General features: G+C 37.0%; 1 protein-coding gene across 4 annotated transcripts in view; it reads left to right on the top strand.

Moving 5' to 3' along the window:
* DENND2B (DENN domain containing 2B) overlaps window positions 1–12,374 on the top strand; it is a 158,242-nt gene that overhangs the window by 114,237 nt on the left and 31,631 nt on the right. For all 4 annotated transcript variants that reach the window (XM_063289443.1, XM_063289446.1, XM_063289444.1 and 1 more), the window contains 4 exons: window positions 899–943; window positions 3,894–4,078; window positions 4,547–4,656; window positions 6,034–6,103. In XM_063289443.1, the coding sequence (XP_063145513.1) occupies window positions 899–943; window positions 3,894–4,078; window positions 4,547–4,656; window positions 6,034–6,103 (410 nt within the window). The remainder of the gene's footprint in view (window positions 1–898; window positions 944–3,893; window positions 4,079–4,546; window positions 4,657–6,033; window positions 6,104–12,374) is intronic.

Below are 12,374 nucleotides of genomic sequence, written 5' to 3'. Positions count from 1 at the left end.
TATTACTCCTGGAGTCACCAGGGAAAGCTAGTGTAGCTTCATAAATGTGTACTGTGTAAAGTGAGAAGCAGCTGGTTTTCATTGTACCTTGGAATTTATCCAGTAATTTCTGCAGTGATAGTCTACAAAGGTACTTACGGTGAATATTCAATTCCTATTTATTTTGTGAAACACATAAATACAATAGAAGGATTTGTTAATAAAATAAGATCTTACTATTTTCAAAGAAATGTTTTATAATGCCTGTTGAATTCTGCCTGTGTATATGTGTGCCAATGTAGAAAAAGTGCAGAAACTCCAAATGAACCTAAGGTTCATATTCCTAAGGTATGTGGCTATAGCTTTAGGATGGAACCTTAATCCTGCTCCTCATGAAGGGAGACCTATCTGGTACTGCTGACGTTGGTGTGGCTGTTCCCCATAACTACTGCTGGTGTGGATTTGCCTGTCTAAGCTATTTGCTTGTCTAAGAGCATTTAACTAAGATATGCCCCTGTCCTTGAACTGCTTGAAAGCTGCATGCTGTGAATGAGTCACAGCTTGGCTACTGTGATGGGGTAATGTTTTGTACAAACTGGCATTTTTCATATCTTGAATTGATATTACTCAGCCAATTTAAACTTTTAAATGGTTCATCTTTACAATGCAGGTGTTGCATGACTTCCTTTCAATACCTAAATAATTTGGACGGGAAACATCAAAACAGTTTTCTAAATGTTTCCTAAAGCGACATAGACTTGACTCAAGCTGTCTTTTCTTAAACACTTACAAATCATGAACCGTTTTCTACAAATAAAATTTTGGCACGTGTTCAGCGCAGTGTATCTTTGTTAATGTAAATAACAAAGGCAAGCCTGAAGCTTTTATCCTAATAGTAAAATCCTCCTGTCTTTTTCAGATGAAAATAGTGAGAGTGAGAGTGATTCAGATGATAGATTTAAAGGTGAGAAATTCATCCTATCGGTTTTCCCAATTACAATATGACCCAATGAAATTAGGTTGGAGACAAGATTAATTTTTCCCCCAGAGAATTCAAGGCATCTTAAGATATAGATCACTGTTGTGTGTACCGTCTACTTTAATACGTCATAAATAGATTTCACTTTTCTTTTTAGATTATTAAAAATTATGCAAAACTACTTTGACTAGAAGTGACAATGGGATAAAAGAAATGGACTCTTGTGTATGTTTTTGTGTAATTGGAAACAATCTTTTATCCGCCTTTCAGCTATTTTGAAAGATACTATCTGTATTAAGTCACAATATTTAATTCATCCTGTGCTGCTGCTATTTCAAAAGGTGCTAATCAAATACCTTTCAACTCTGAATCAAAAAAGGCAAAATACTTCAAGGAAAGGAAAACTCAGATTTAAGAGTAGAATACTCTTATAGATATGCAAAGATCAACACCAGGATTAACACCAGACAAACAAACAACACAATACACCCCAATCAAGGAACTATTAACTCAGTCAGTCAACCAAGCAGCAAACAACAGCCCAATCAAGGAACTCCCAAGGAGAGAACAACACCCCCCCCACCAACACAAGCAGGGCAAGCCGCAGTATATAAACTGAGAGCGAGGCCCACTCCCTCTTCGCACTGAAGATGTTGCCTAGTCTGGCAATGAAACGTCTGCAAGAAAACAAGGCTCAGAGAGCACCAAGGACTCCACAGATTAGAATACATTTTGCAAAGGATAAGAAATAATTCATTTGTCTGCCAGATGGAATTTGGAGCTTCATGCAGAGGCATAAAACATTTTTATTTACAAGAGTGGAGTGGGGAAATATATGTGAGTTAGGAGAGGATTGTAAATAGACACGTTAGGAGAGGATTGTAAATAGACACCCTAACCCTGCTGTTTGGTGGCTAATAACTGATTTCTGCAGGAAATTCTGGATCTTGTCCAGCTTTAAAATAGTGATTAAATGCTGCAGTCCTAAAACTACAAAATCCTAAAGGCTAAGGAAGATGACTGCCTCAATATTGAGTTATATTGTTCTAGTGATGACACCTGCTGTTTGCATTTAAACGAAGTTCTCATTTTAATACTGAACTTTAGATTATTTAACTAATAAGATGGGTAATCAGAACTTTTAGTACTATGAAATTTTCCTAAATGCTCAAAGCATTTTGAATATGCCAATTGAAAGGACACTGCTAGTGAAATAAATTTCTCTTCACTCAAGCACAGTGTTTTTCCACCTCAGCAACTTTAAGATGTGTGGATTTCAACCCCCAGAATGGCTAGCTGGGGAATTCTGGGAGTTGAAGTCCATGCACCTTAAAGTTGCCAAGGTTGAGAAACACTGCCCTATTATATAGTGGAAGGAAAGAAACCCTTAATGCAGGGAAGGGTATCTTGTTTTGGCTGAGTTATGCATTTTCTTCATTATTTTTTGCCTTTGATTTGCAGGGATCGATGGTGGTGATGCAGGGACATCACAAGAGTGGGCAGGAGCCCACTTCTTTATTTTTAGGCTTTAGGATTCCCTCTCCCCTCTTAATATGTATTTTTACAGGAAATAGGTACATTAAATATTGTAGACCTACTTCATAACATATGACACATCACATCACTATTTTGTCACTGGCAAGATGTTGTGGGAAGGTTGACCTTTGGGGACTGCCAAAAAGGGGATGAAGCTCCATATGGCTTCTCCCTGATCTAAGGTAAAAACAGATTTATTGCTGAACTCAACTGAGTTCTTCTCAGCTGTGAGCCCATGCTTTTCAAAACTGTGCTACATAGGTCCTCTTTTTGCAGCCTCTTAGCCATGGAGAAATTTACCCAGTTTGAAGGACTGATTTTTTTTCATTTTTTTCCCATATTGACTGAGACAGTGTTCATTTTTAGAAATTTTTTTTAAATGAAAACATTGTGAAATTATTGGACACGAGCAGAGTTTTTCCTTTTCTCTCTCTGCTTTTGCTGCCATTGCTGACCAGCAGTCAGATCTATCTAACACTCTCACCTGGCCAGTAAATCTGTTTTTATGGAGTCATTTCCCCAACTGGTGCCAGGCTCTCTTCTATTTCAAATAAATTTTCTGGCTTGAGACTGATGCAGATTGCTGTGGTATGTGTAACTGGAGGTACAGCAGAAACAGATGGGAAAGCTGCGATGTGTTGCTGCTAATTTTATGGAGCCCTATTATTAAAACGGTATTATGTATTTGTTATTTTTTTTTCCTCAAAAGTAATATCCCGCTGATTCACTTGTTGGATCTTGCTGCAATGCATAGAGAGCAGATATGGTATAAAACCAGTGAATGATTAAAACTACCATAAAAAACCCGCCTCTACGTCTCTGATCAGCAGTTATGTGCCTTAGATTGCCCTGGAGAGGTACTCTCCTCCTCATTCCTGTTTGTTGTTTTAACCAGCTGGAAAATGACTTTAAAACTTCAGTGTTTGCATAATGTGTTGTCACCATGAGCTAGTCTTGACTACCACTTTCTATTTTGTTTTGTGAAAAGTGATTTCTAAGTTCAGTCAATTCCTATAGATTTTTAAAAAAAAACAAAACCAGTAGACAATATGTGCATACACGTGCGGTTTAATAAGACTCTGTGCATAAGCACAGTGAGGTTAGTAGATGCAGAAATCTGGAAAGGGAAATGATTTCACAACTAGCAGTGCTGTCGCGTCAAAAATGTAGAATGGATTATTTGTTGATTATAAGGTTATTTATGTTTATTAAGAAAACGCTTGGGACATACTAGGCATGACATCTGCTATGTATGGTGTTGTGTAGCTGACTGGGGAGTTTCAATCATTTAGATGCTGTATGGCTCTTTTCAGGGACTTCTAATATATGCATAGTACTCACCATTCAGAAGACTCGCAAAGCCTCCAGCTAATGCCTCTTGTTTCTTTGGATATACTAGCTCATACCCAACGGCTTGTCCACATCCAGTCAGTGCTAAAGAGGGCTCCTAGTTACCGAACTTTGGAACTGGAGTTGATTGAATGGCAGGAACGTGAACTGTTTGAGTCTTTTGTGGTGGTTTCTCTTAAGAAGAAGCCCGCTAAAAACACATACCTTCCTGAAGTCACATATCAGTTTCCAAAGGTAAAAGTAAGAACTCCTTTTAACTGAGTCATTCCTGCATTATTGTTATGAGATCTGTTTCCTTCATTTATTGTTTGTTCTCTTTCTGCTACAATGTTTGGAACACTGCTAAATATACGTCTCGTAAATATAAACATATACATACATAAATCATAGCAAAAAGCCTTATTTAGTTAACTGACAAAGGAATTAAATATAGAGTCTTCTTTATTACTGGGATCTCCCTCAAAAAAATGCTGCTGAATAGTGTTTGGCTCTACTATTTCTCCCTGTTTTGTGACATCCTTAGGCCCGGACCTTTGGCTTCTGATTTTCTTTAATTTTACAGAAATGATGAATATAGCCATCCATAGGGGGAAGGAGAATGAAACAATTCATGCTGTTGAATTCTGAATTCCTATTGTTGATTTCAAGAGATTAATTTGAGGCTGTGCTGGATGCTGCTGATGTTGATTTGTTCAATCGCAGCTAGAAAGACCCACAAAACAAGTTCGTGAAGCTGAAGAGCGACTCAAAGCCATTCCTCAGTTTTGCTTTCCAGATGCTAAAGACTGGAGTCCAGTATCCGAATACAACAGGTAAACTGCTCTACTATCGCCACAATACTAGCTTTTACAGAGTGATCAGTGTTGCATAATGTTATCCCTTGTATTCAGCTCTAGGGAACTAACAGCATCTTTCAGTAATTTCTGTTAGATTATTCCTTGTCCTGTTCTGACATACAGGTAGTCCTCAACTTACAACCATTTGTTTAACGACCATTTGAAGTTACAATAGCACTGGAAGAAGTGACTTACAGCCAGTCCTCGCACTTATGACTTAGTCCCTGCAGTCATGTGATCAAATTTCAGGCATTTGGCAACCTGCATGTATTTGTGATGGTTGCAGCGTCCTAGGTCACATGATCTCCATTTGCGATCTTCCCAGCCAGCTTCTGACAAGCAGAATCAATGGGGAACCACATTTTTCACTTAACAACTGCCACAAAAATGTCATAAAATCAGGTCCTGGGATGCCTCGCTTAATGACCATACCACTTAATGACAAATTTTCCAGTCTCCATTGTGTAAAGTTGTAAGTTGAGGACTACCTGTAGTTGAAAAGCTAGGAACAGAATTATAAAGCATTTCAAGCTTCCAAGCCATTCTTCTGTTTACTTCAAGCCAGTATAGTTGAACAAATAGGCTTTGAAGGTCATAACTTAACGTGACTGTTAATTATTTCATTTGGAATTAATTGAAACTGTGAGTTTCTTTACCACTATAGATTTTTTAAAGTAGTTCATGCTATACTGTACACAGGTAACCATTTGGGATTGTACCTCATTTAAATTAGTATTTATTACCATTATTTTTGCAACTTAAACCTGCAGGAGGCAATCAACACTGGTAATGGTAGGAGTGGAATTTTTGACTCTTTTTTATTTCCCATTTTCTTTTTCTCATTGGGGAGGATTTTTTTTTAATGTTAATAGAGTAAATGTTTTTTGAAGCTTGACACATCTGTTTTACTTTTTGCTGATCCTAGAGAGGACTATAGCATGGCTTTTATTCAGTGTTTTGTCACCAAATTGTAATAAGGAGACCTGGGCTGCAGAAAAGAACTATATATGAGCTGTGGATTGCCCACTTCTGTTTTTGCTATAATTCTGTTTAGTTAATGTGTAATACTAAGTTTTATAACAATAAAACGGAAAAATTGAACTAATTTTAAAATAGGAAATACAAGGCATGTTTCCTGATTGCTTCTCATTTTCAATACTTATTTACACATGAATAAATAAGTACATATTGTTTGGTTAATGTCAAAGCCTCAACAAAACTGGTGGATAAACCATAAGTTTTATCTTTATCTGAAGACATACTGAAAAATATGACTAATTGAAAAAAAAGCAGAGGTATTCTTGCTCCTGGGTTTAAGCAATAGAGTACAACCTGCATGAATTTTTGTTGCAGTGAGACATTCTCTTTTATGCTGACTGGAGAAGATGGCAGCAGAAGGTTTGGCTACTGCAGGAGATTACTGGTGAGTATATCAATCTTTTTTAAAAGTACTAAATCCTAGAATGCTAAGCACATCATGGTAAGAATTAGTTTCAAAAAGAGAGAGTTACAAGGTTTTGTGTTAGTTAGCTTCATTTATCTGCAACGCAGAAGATGTAGCTGATTTATTCTCAGTTGCTCCAGAAAGTACAGCCACTCCTTGTTTAGTGGCTACCTCATTTAGCAACTGTTCATAAACTTGATGGTAATTACATAAAAAAAACACATTTTCCGAACAATGCATGTACTTACAATCAAATTTCATGTGCCTAACAACACATGCCAGAGCGAGAGTAATGCTGGCATAGCCGTATGAGAGAACTTTATCTTAATGAGATGGCAGCAACCAGTGATCTTCACGTCTCTCTTTCTGTCTCTCTCTCAGTCATGTGTTCACTTAGTGACCATTTCGCTTAGCAACCATTTTGCTTCTGATTTAAGGGATGGATTGAGGTTGCTAAATGAGGAGAGGGTGTATGGCTATTTCAGGGGAGAAGATTTCAGCCAGACTCCAGGAGAAATACTCTACTTATAAGAGCAGAAGCTGATGGGCTCTCCTTCTCTGCAAGCCCTTAAGCAGAGGCATCATAATCATTTGTTACGGATGCTGAACTTGCATTTTGCACCGTAGATCTTGTACTGAACCTGGAATAGGATGGAACGTTTCTGATCTCCTTTCAGTTCTGTGATTCTATCAGGAGGCACATAACCAAAAGTTATTGCATGTTACCTCTTTGTTACATAGATATATAGCAAATCTTATTTTTGATCTTAAGGGGAACCCAGCTTTCTTGGCAAAGGAATTGTATTTGAATATTTACTATTATTGATAGTGTCCTGGGGCACATGGTTACATGGCTAAGATACTATGTAAATGCTGTTAATAAATAATTAAAAACAAATAAGACTCAAGTCAGATAAAACTTCAAATCTGTTTTTACTTTCCAAGGAGCAGAGCATTTTTTTCCCTAAAGTTTTGTGTTACATTTTTTCACTATGTATGGCAAGGAATTTTCATTTTTTTATTTCAACCAAGACTATCTTCTAATGTTTATTCCTCCTTTACTCTACCCCTGGTCTCACTTTCTGTTTGGCAGATAGAACCCAGGTTAGAGAATTTCTAGAGAAAAGCTTAACAGAAATGAGAAAGTAAATCTACTTCTCATGTTATTTCTCATGTTATCCCAGTGCTCTCTCTGGATGGTTCTCTTTAGGGTAGTTGCATCAGCAGTGATTGATAATTTATACTAGTGGAGCAATTCATAGTGGATTCTGGAGGCTTACTAGGTTGGCACTTAGCTGACTTTGGCTGATCCCCAAAAAACTAAGTGAGGTTAGACCTGGATTAGTACTTGGATGGAGGACCGCATGGACACTGTGAGTTAGACAAGGAAGTAAAAAAAAAAATCACCTTCCTATTACAAGACAATAGCAACCCATTTCTATATTGTTCCTGAGAAAACAAGATGGATATGTCCATTAAGTCAACAGGACTTGAGCTCACTGTAAGAATACTTTATATTACTAGGTATATAAGCTGGTCTGCAGATTTCCAGAAAAAGTACTATCCTGGTTAAACAGAGGTGACATTTGGGAACTAATTGCTTTCCATATAGCCTATCCTAGTCACATATTGTTAATAAAATTTGTGGTACTGAAAGAAGGCAGAATAATCATATTAATTATATTAAATCTTAATTAAATGTAAATGCAGTCAAATGAAAACTAGGATTCTTTCTGACTCCATCTACTATTTCCTGGAATGCAGATTCAGCCACTCAAATCCAAGCACAGAAAACATTATACACATTTATGGCTAGTCTATTATTTGATTTCACTTAGGGCAGTGTTCCTCAACCTTGGCAACTCTAAGCTGTGTGGACTTCAACTTCCAGAAGCCGGCTGGGGAATTCTGGGAGTTGAAGTCCGCACAGCTTAGAGTTGCCAAGGTTGAGGAACCCTGACTTAGGGACACTCCAGTTGGGAAGGTAGTGTACCTATGTATTTATCTGACCTGTCTGTGCAGGATCCAGATTTAACAGCCAAAAGGGCCCTACACTTATGACATCCATCAGTCATGTTCCTATATTCAATTTCCCTGACTACCTTTCTCCCAGCAAAAGATACTTTTATTGCTAAAAATTGAGGCAGGGGATGAATACCTGGGGGAACAGATTGTGGGGAGATAACCTAGAGTAGAGGCAGGCTCTAAGTAAGCATACTACAGACCTGGTACCAGCAGTGAGCAGAGCTGTATATGGAGCCAGTCTCACAGCAAACATGCAGCCCTGATGCATTTTACAAGAGATATGCATATACACAACCATACACACACAACAGACCAGGACACAAATATCCAAAACTGCTTCTTCTGGCATTAAGTGCGGGGCTATTTTAAAGCATGATTCCCAAATGTGATTTCTTTTTCTTTTTTTCTGGGAAGAAGATTGCAGTATTCTGGTTAGCCTTTTCCTTCCCTGCAGCGAGGCTTTATAATAGCCCCAAGGAGGAGGCAGGCTAAATGCTGAAACCTTGCACGTTGTTTTTTTTTTTTTCCTGATGAAATTAGATTGCCATTCCCTCCTTTCTAAATATTTGATATACGTAAAATAGGGTTGTTTTTTTTCTGCTACCACTTTTGGTTTAATTTTAAACTCTTGACATTAATGTTAACGTTATCCTAGAACTGGGAGTTTACACGTAGGCAAACAGTCCTCTGATAAGCTGAATCAAAGAAGTTTGAGAACAAGTATGTCCTGCTTCCGTTGTTTCTTTTGTCTGGTTTCTTTAACTCCCAAGATTGATTTATTTTAATACTGGTGCTCATTTTGAAATGGAATTGCCTATATAGATGGGGCCTATTTTGGAGAAACAGAAACTTGATCTCTAGAGAATTCAGGTAATACTCAGCTTGACTTTCCAGCAGTCAGAGCTGCTGATAGGAGTAAAGAAAAGCTGAATGCTTGACTCTCTGTAGTAGAGACAGAGAAAGTGTGTGGAACTGCAGATCTTCCAGAACTTCTGCTATTACCCTAAGCTTTCTATTTATCTTCATCTTGCCTTGTATTTATTTTTCATTCTTACAATGCACATTCATAATAAGCTTTCTGATCTATGCAATGTGATCTGAATTTGTAGTAAGTACATAATTTAAAGGAATACAAAATAATGCTGGCAGTCTATGATAAGTAACGTCTGGCACTGTCAGGTTCCGTTTCCAGTCCAAGTTTGGTTTAATATTTTCATTTCAGAAAAATAAAGTTAGACAAGTACAGTTGTCAGATTCCCACAAGTATTAATATTACAGCATGATTTCATTATATAACTAAATGCTTGGTTGCCTTTACATAACTAATTGTTTTAAGCTGATTCTGATGACTGCCATTAATGTCTTCTTGACGAATTCTAATTTGAATTCTGGATGGCTACTTTACTCTTTGGGGTTGTTATAAATTATGTTCGAATACTCCTGTTTGTGTGGCTGAATCTGTACTTCTAATTAGTTAAGTCTTAGTAGGATTTCCTGGTATCTTGAATCTAGAAAGTAGCAAGCAATACGTTACTGGATAACATTACTTGATAACTATTCCTAGCGTAGGAGTGATCTGCACTTCTCAGAAGTTTGTTCTTGCTTTGGTTGTTATATATTTCAGTACCTGTATAGAAAGACCCACGCTAGATGAGCTCAAAAGCCCATCTAGTCAAGCCTTCTTTTCCTAGGGAACCAGATAGATGTGTCCATAAAGCCCACAAACAGGACAAGAGTTCAGTAGCTCTCAACCCTTAATTGTCCCATGATCAGTATTCAGAGGCATACAGCCTACTTACTTTATCTGTTCTGAAGGCCAGGAAAGAGTTCCAGATATGCCTTACCTTATATCATGGTGTAGCATTGTGTCTAATTTCAAAGAACACAGTGAGATTTAATTCTGAGGAAGCTTGTTTAGGATTATGCTTCATCCATGTTGAACTTGTTGCATAAAGAACTCAGAACAAAACTTGGGTCCTCATCCTGATTGAAAGGAATAGGCTCACAGACTTGCAGGGAGATTTGTTTGAGGGGACTTTAAATAGAACATTTTCATAGAACAAATAGAACATATTAAAACATAACATAAATAGAAGTATTATCGATTATGTGCCTTATTGTAAGGTGCTATAAGATCAGATGCCTCCTTATTTAAGATCAAAGGTTGACGTTTACAGGTAGGAAAAATTGGCTTTGACAATAGTTTTTTTCTATTTACTATTATACAGAATAGACAACAGTACAACAGTACAAAGATTGTGTAGAGTCTTCCTGATGTACTGCTGACTCATAGTCCAGCATGGGGGAAGCTTCTACTCAATTAAAGAACAATTGCTGGTTTCAGTTAGTATAAAGACTCTTTAATTGGGTATTTCATGCCTTTCCACTGTGTTTCTTCAAGGCAGAGCTAATAGATGAGACTGGAAGCTGCTTCTTTAAGTGAAACAGTAAATCCAGTCCTTAGCTATGGATGCCCTGTAAAAATTGTATATTGTGATAATGCAATTGTCTCCATTTATATTAACTTCAGTGATGACTGATTCTGTAGGCACCTAGCTAATTTCACTTTCTGGCAATTGAATGCACATTACACATCATTCTTGTAAGCTGTTCTGAGAACCTTTCATAGGGGAGGGGTAACCAATTCTTGGTCTCTCCTTTGTACCTCCAGATAACATAGCTGAAATTTGGCAATATCACTATCTGCATTTTGGTATGTCTTTGGCTCAAGTAGTACAAAACTGTTTTGAAGTGAAAAAAGTAGTCCACTGTATCTCCTTAAAGCCCTGATACTTCTACAGAAGGGGGCGGGACTTCCAGATGGTCTGTACAAATATCTCTGTATTGATACAAACAGAAATAACAAATATATAAAAGATCATGTAATAATAAGTAATCTGTTGAATGTCTGGGACAAATACAGGAAAACAGTAAGTCCAGATTCCTCCACCACACCCACTTCATTATTAAATGTTCAGTGGAAGTTGTGGGAATATGCTTCAATGTCCAAAATAACTTTGTACCTTAAAAGTAAATCTGACACAGAATTTAATTCATGCTGGAAACCATTTCTGGACTAGAGTTCATTGTATGGATTTGTGCCTCATTCAAAATTTTGGTTTTTCAGTGTATATAATCTATATTTCAGCTCATGGTTTACTTAAACTAGAACAGATTTTCAGTTTTGACTCAATCTAATGTAACTTATAGTGATACATACTGGGTTGACCATGGTTCTTGGTATTTACCCATGCTCATGGTTTTGATTTTTAGTTTCTTAAAGTAATATATTCAATTATTCATAATTAATTATATATGGAACATTATAACCTAGACAGTTAAGATTCCTTGTTTACTTATTTGTACTTTATTTTTCTTTTCTCTTTGTCTGGTTTTTTATCTGCATTGTTTAAGTATCTTTTCTAAAATGTTTACTAAAAAATTAGAAAAAGAAACTGGTCCAAAATTTATAGTCTTGCCTCCCAAAATATTATGAGTCACTGGACGTGTCCCCAGCAACCTCTAGAAGCCAAAGTAATTTTTTTTTTTAAAAATTGACTTTTGCCAACTCTGTCTTTAGGTACTATTTTTAAGCCAATCTGCAGGCTATTTCACATTGATCTTGTATGATCTTAGTAATTTTTCTAATGTCATCTTTGTATCTGTGTTACTATGCTAAATGTTAAAACTATGTAACAAATAATAAATGAATAAAATGAAGATCCTGGAAATCTCACTGAGGTTCTGAAGTCAACTTCAAGAGTATATTAATTTCATTCACACAGAAAAACACTTGGTTCAAAGCTGATTCTTTACAGCTGTTCTAGGCATTGTTGGTCATATAATAAAGACAGCAGGATCTCATTGTATCTTGCACCTTGATTGTGGAAAGTGGATAATTTGGATGGTCCATGACCACACAAGCTGTTTGGCATGCTTCAGCCTAACTCACTTTAGTAGGGGTAGCTGGAATGTGCAAAATTGCAGGTTGTGCAGTAGGAAGTAATTCAGATGATCCATTTGACAAAGGAAGTTGTATGAAAGTATCTGAGCAGAACCAATGAATTTAGCCATATACAGAAGAGCTGCATGAATCTGCCCTCAGATTCAGGTCATTGCTGCTGCCATGTGGCTCATTGCTTGAGCCATACTATGTTGGGTCAATAAGGCTTTACAGAAAGGTGGCTGCCTCCTGGTATCTAGAGATGAACCTTGGTAGAAAGGT

Source organism: Candoia aspera, chromosome 1, assembly GCF_035149785.1.
Source record: "Candoia aspera isolate rCanAsp1 chromosome 1, rCanAsp1.hap2, whole genome shotgun sequence".
Classification (NCBI taxonomy): domain Eukaryota; kingdom Metazoa; phylum Chordata; class Lepidosauria; order Squamata; family Boidae; genus Candoia; species Candoia aspera.
Note: the sequence above shows the minus strand (reverse complement) of the source record. Positions and strands in the feature narration are given on the sequence as shown.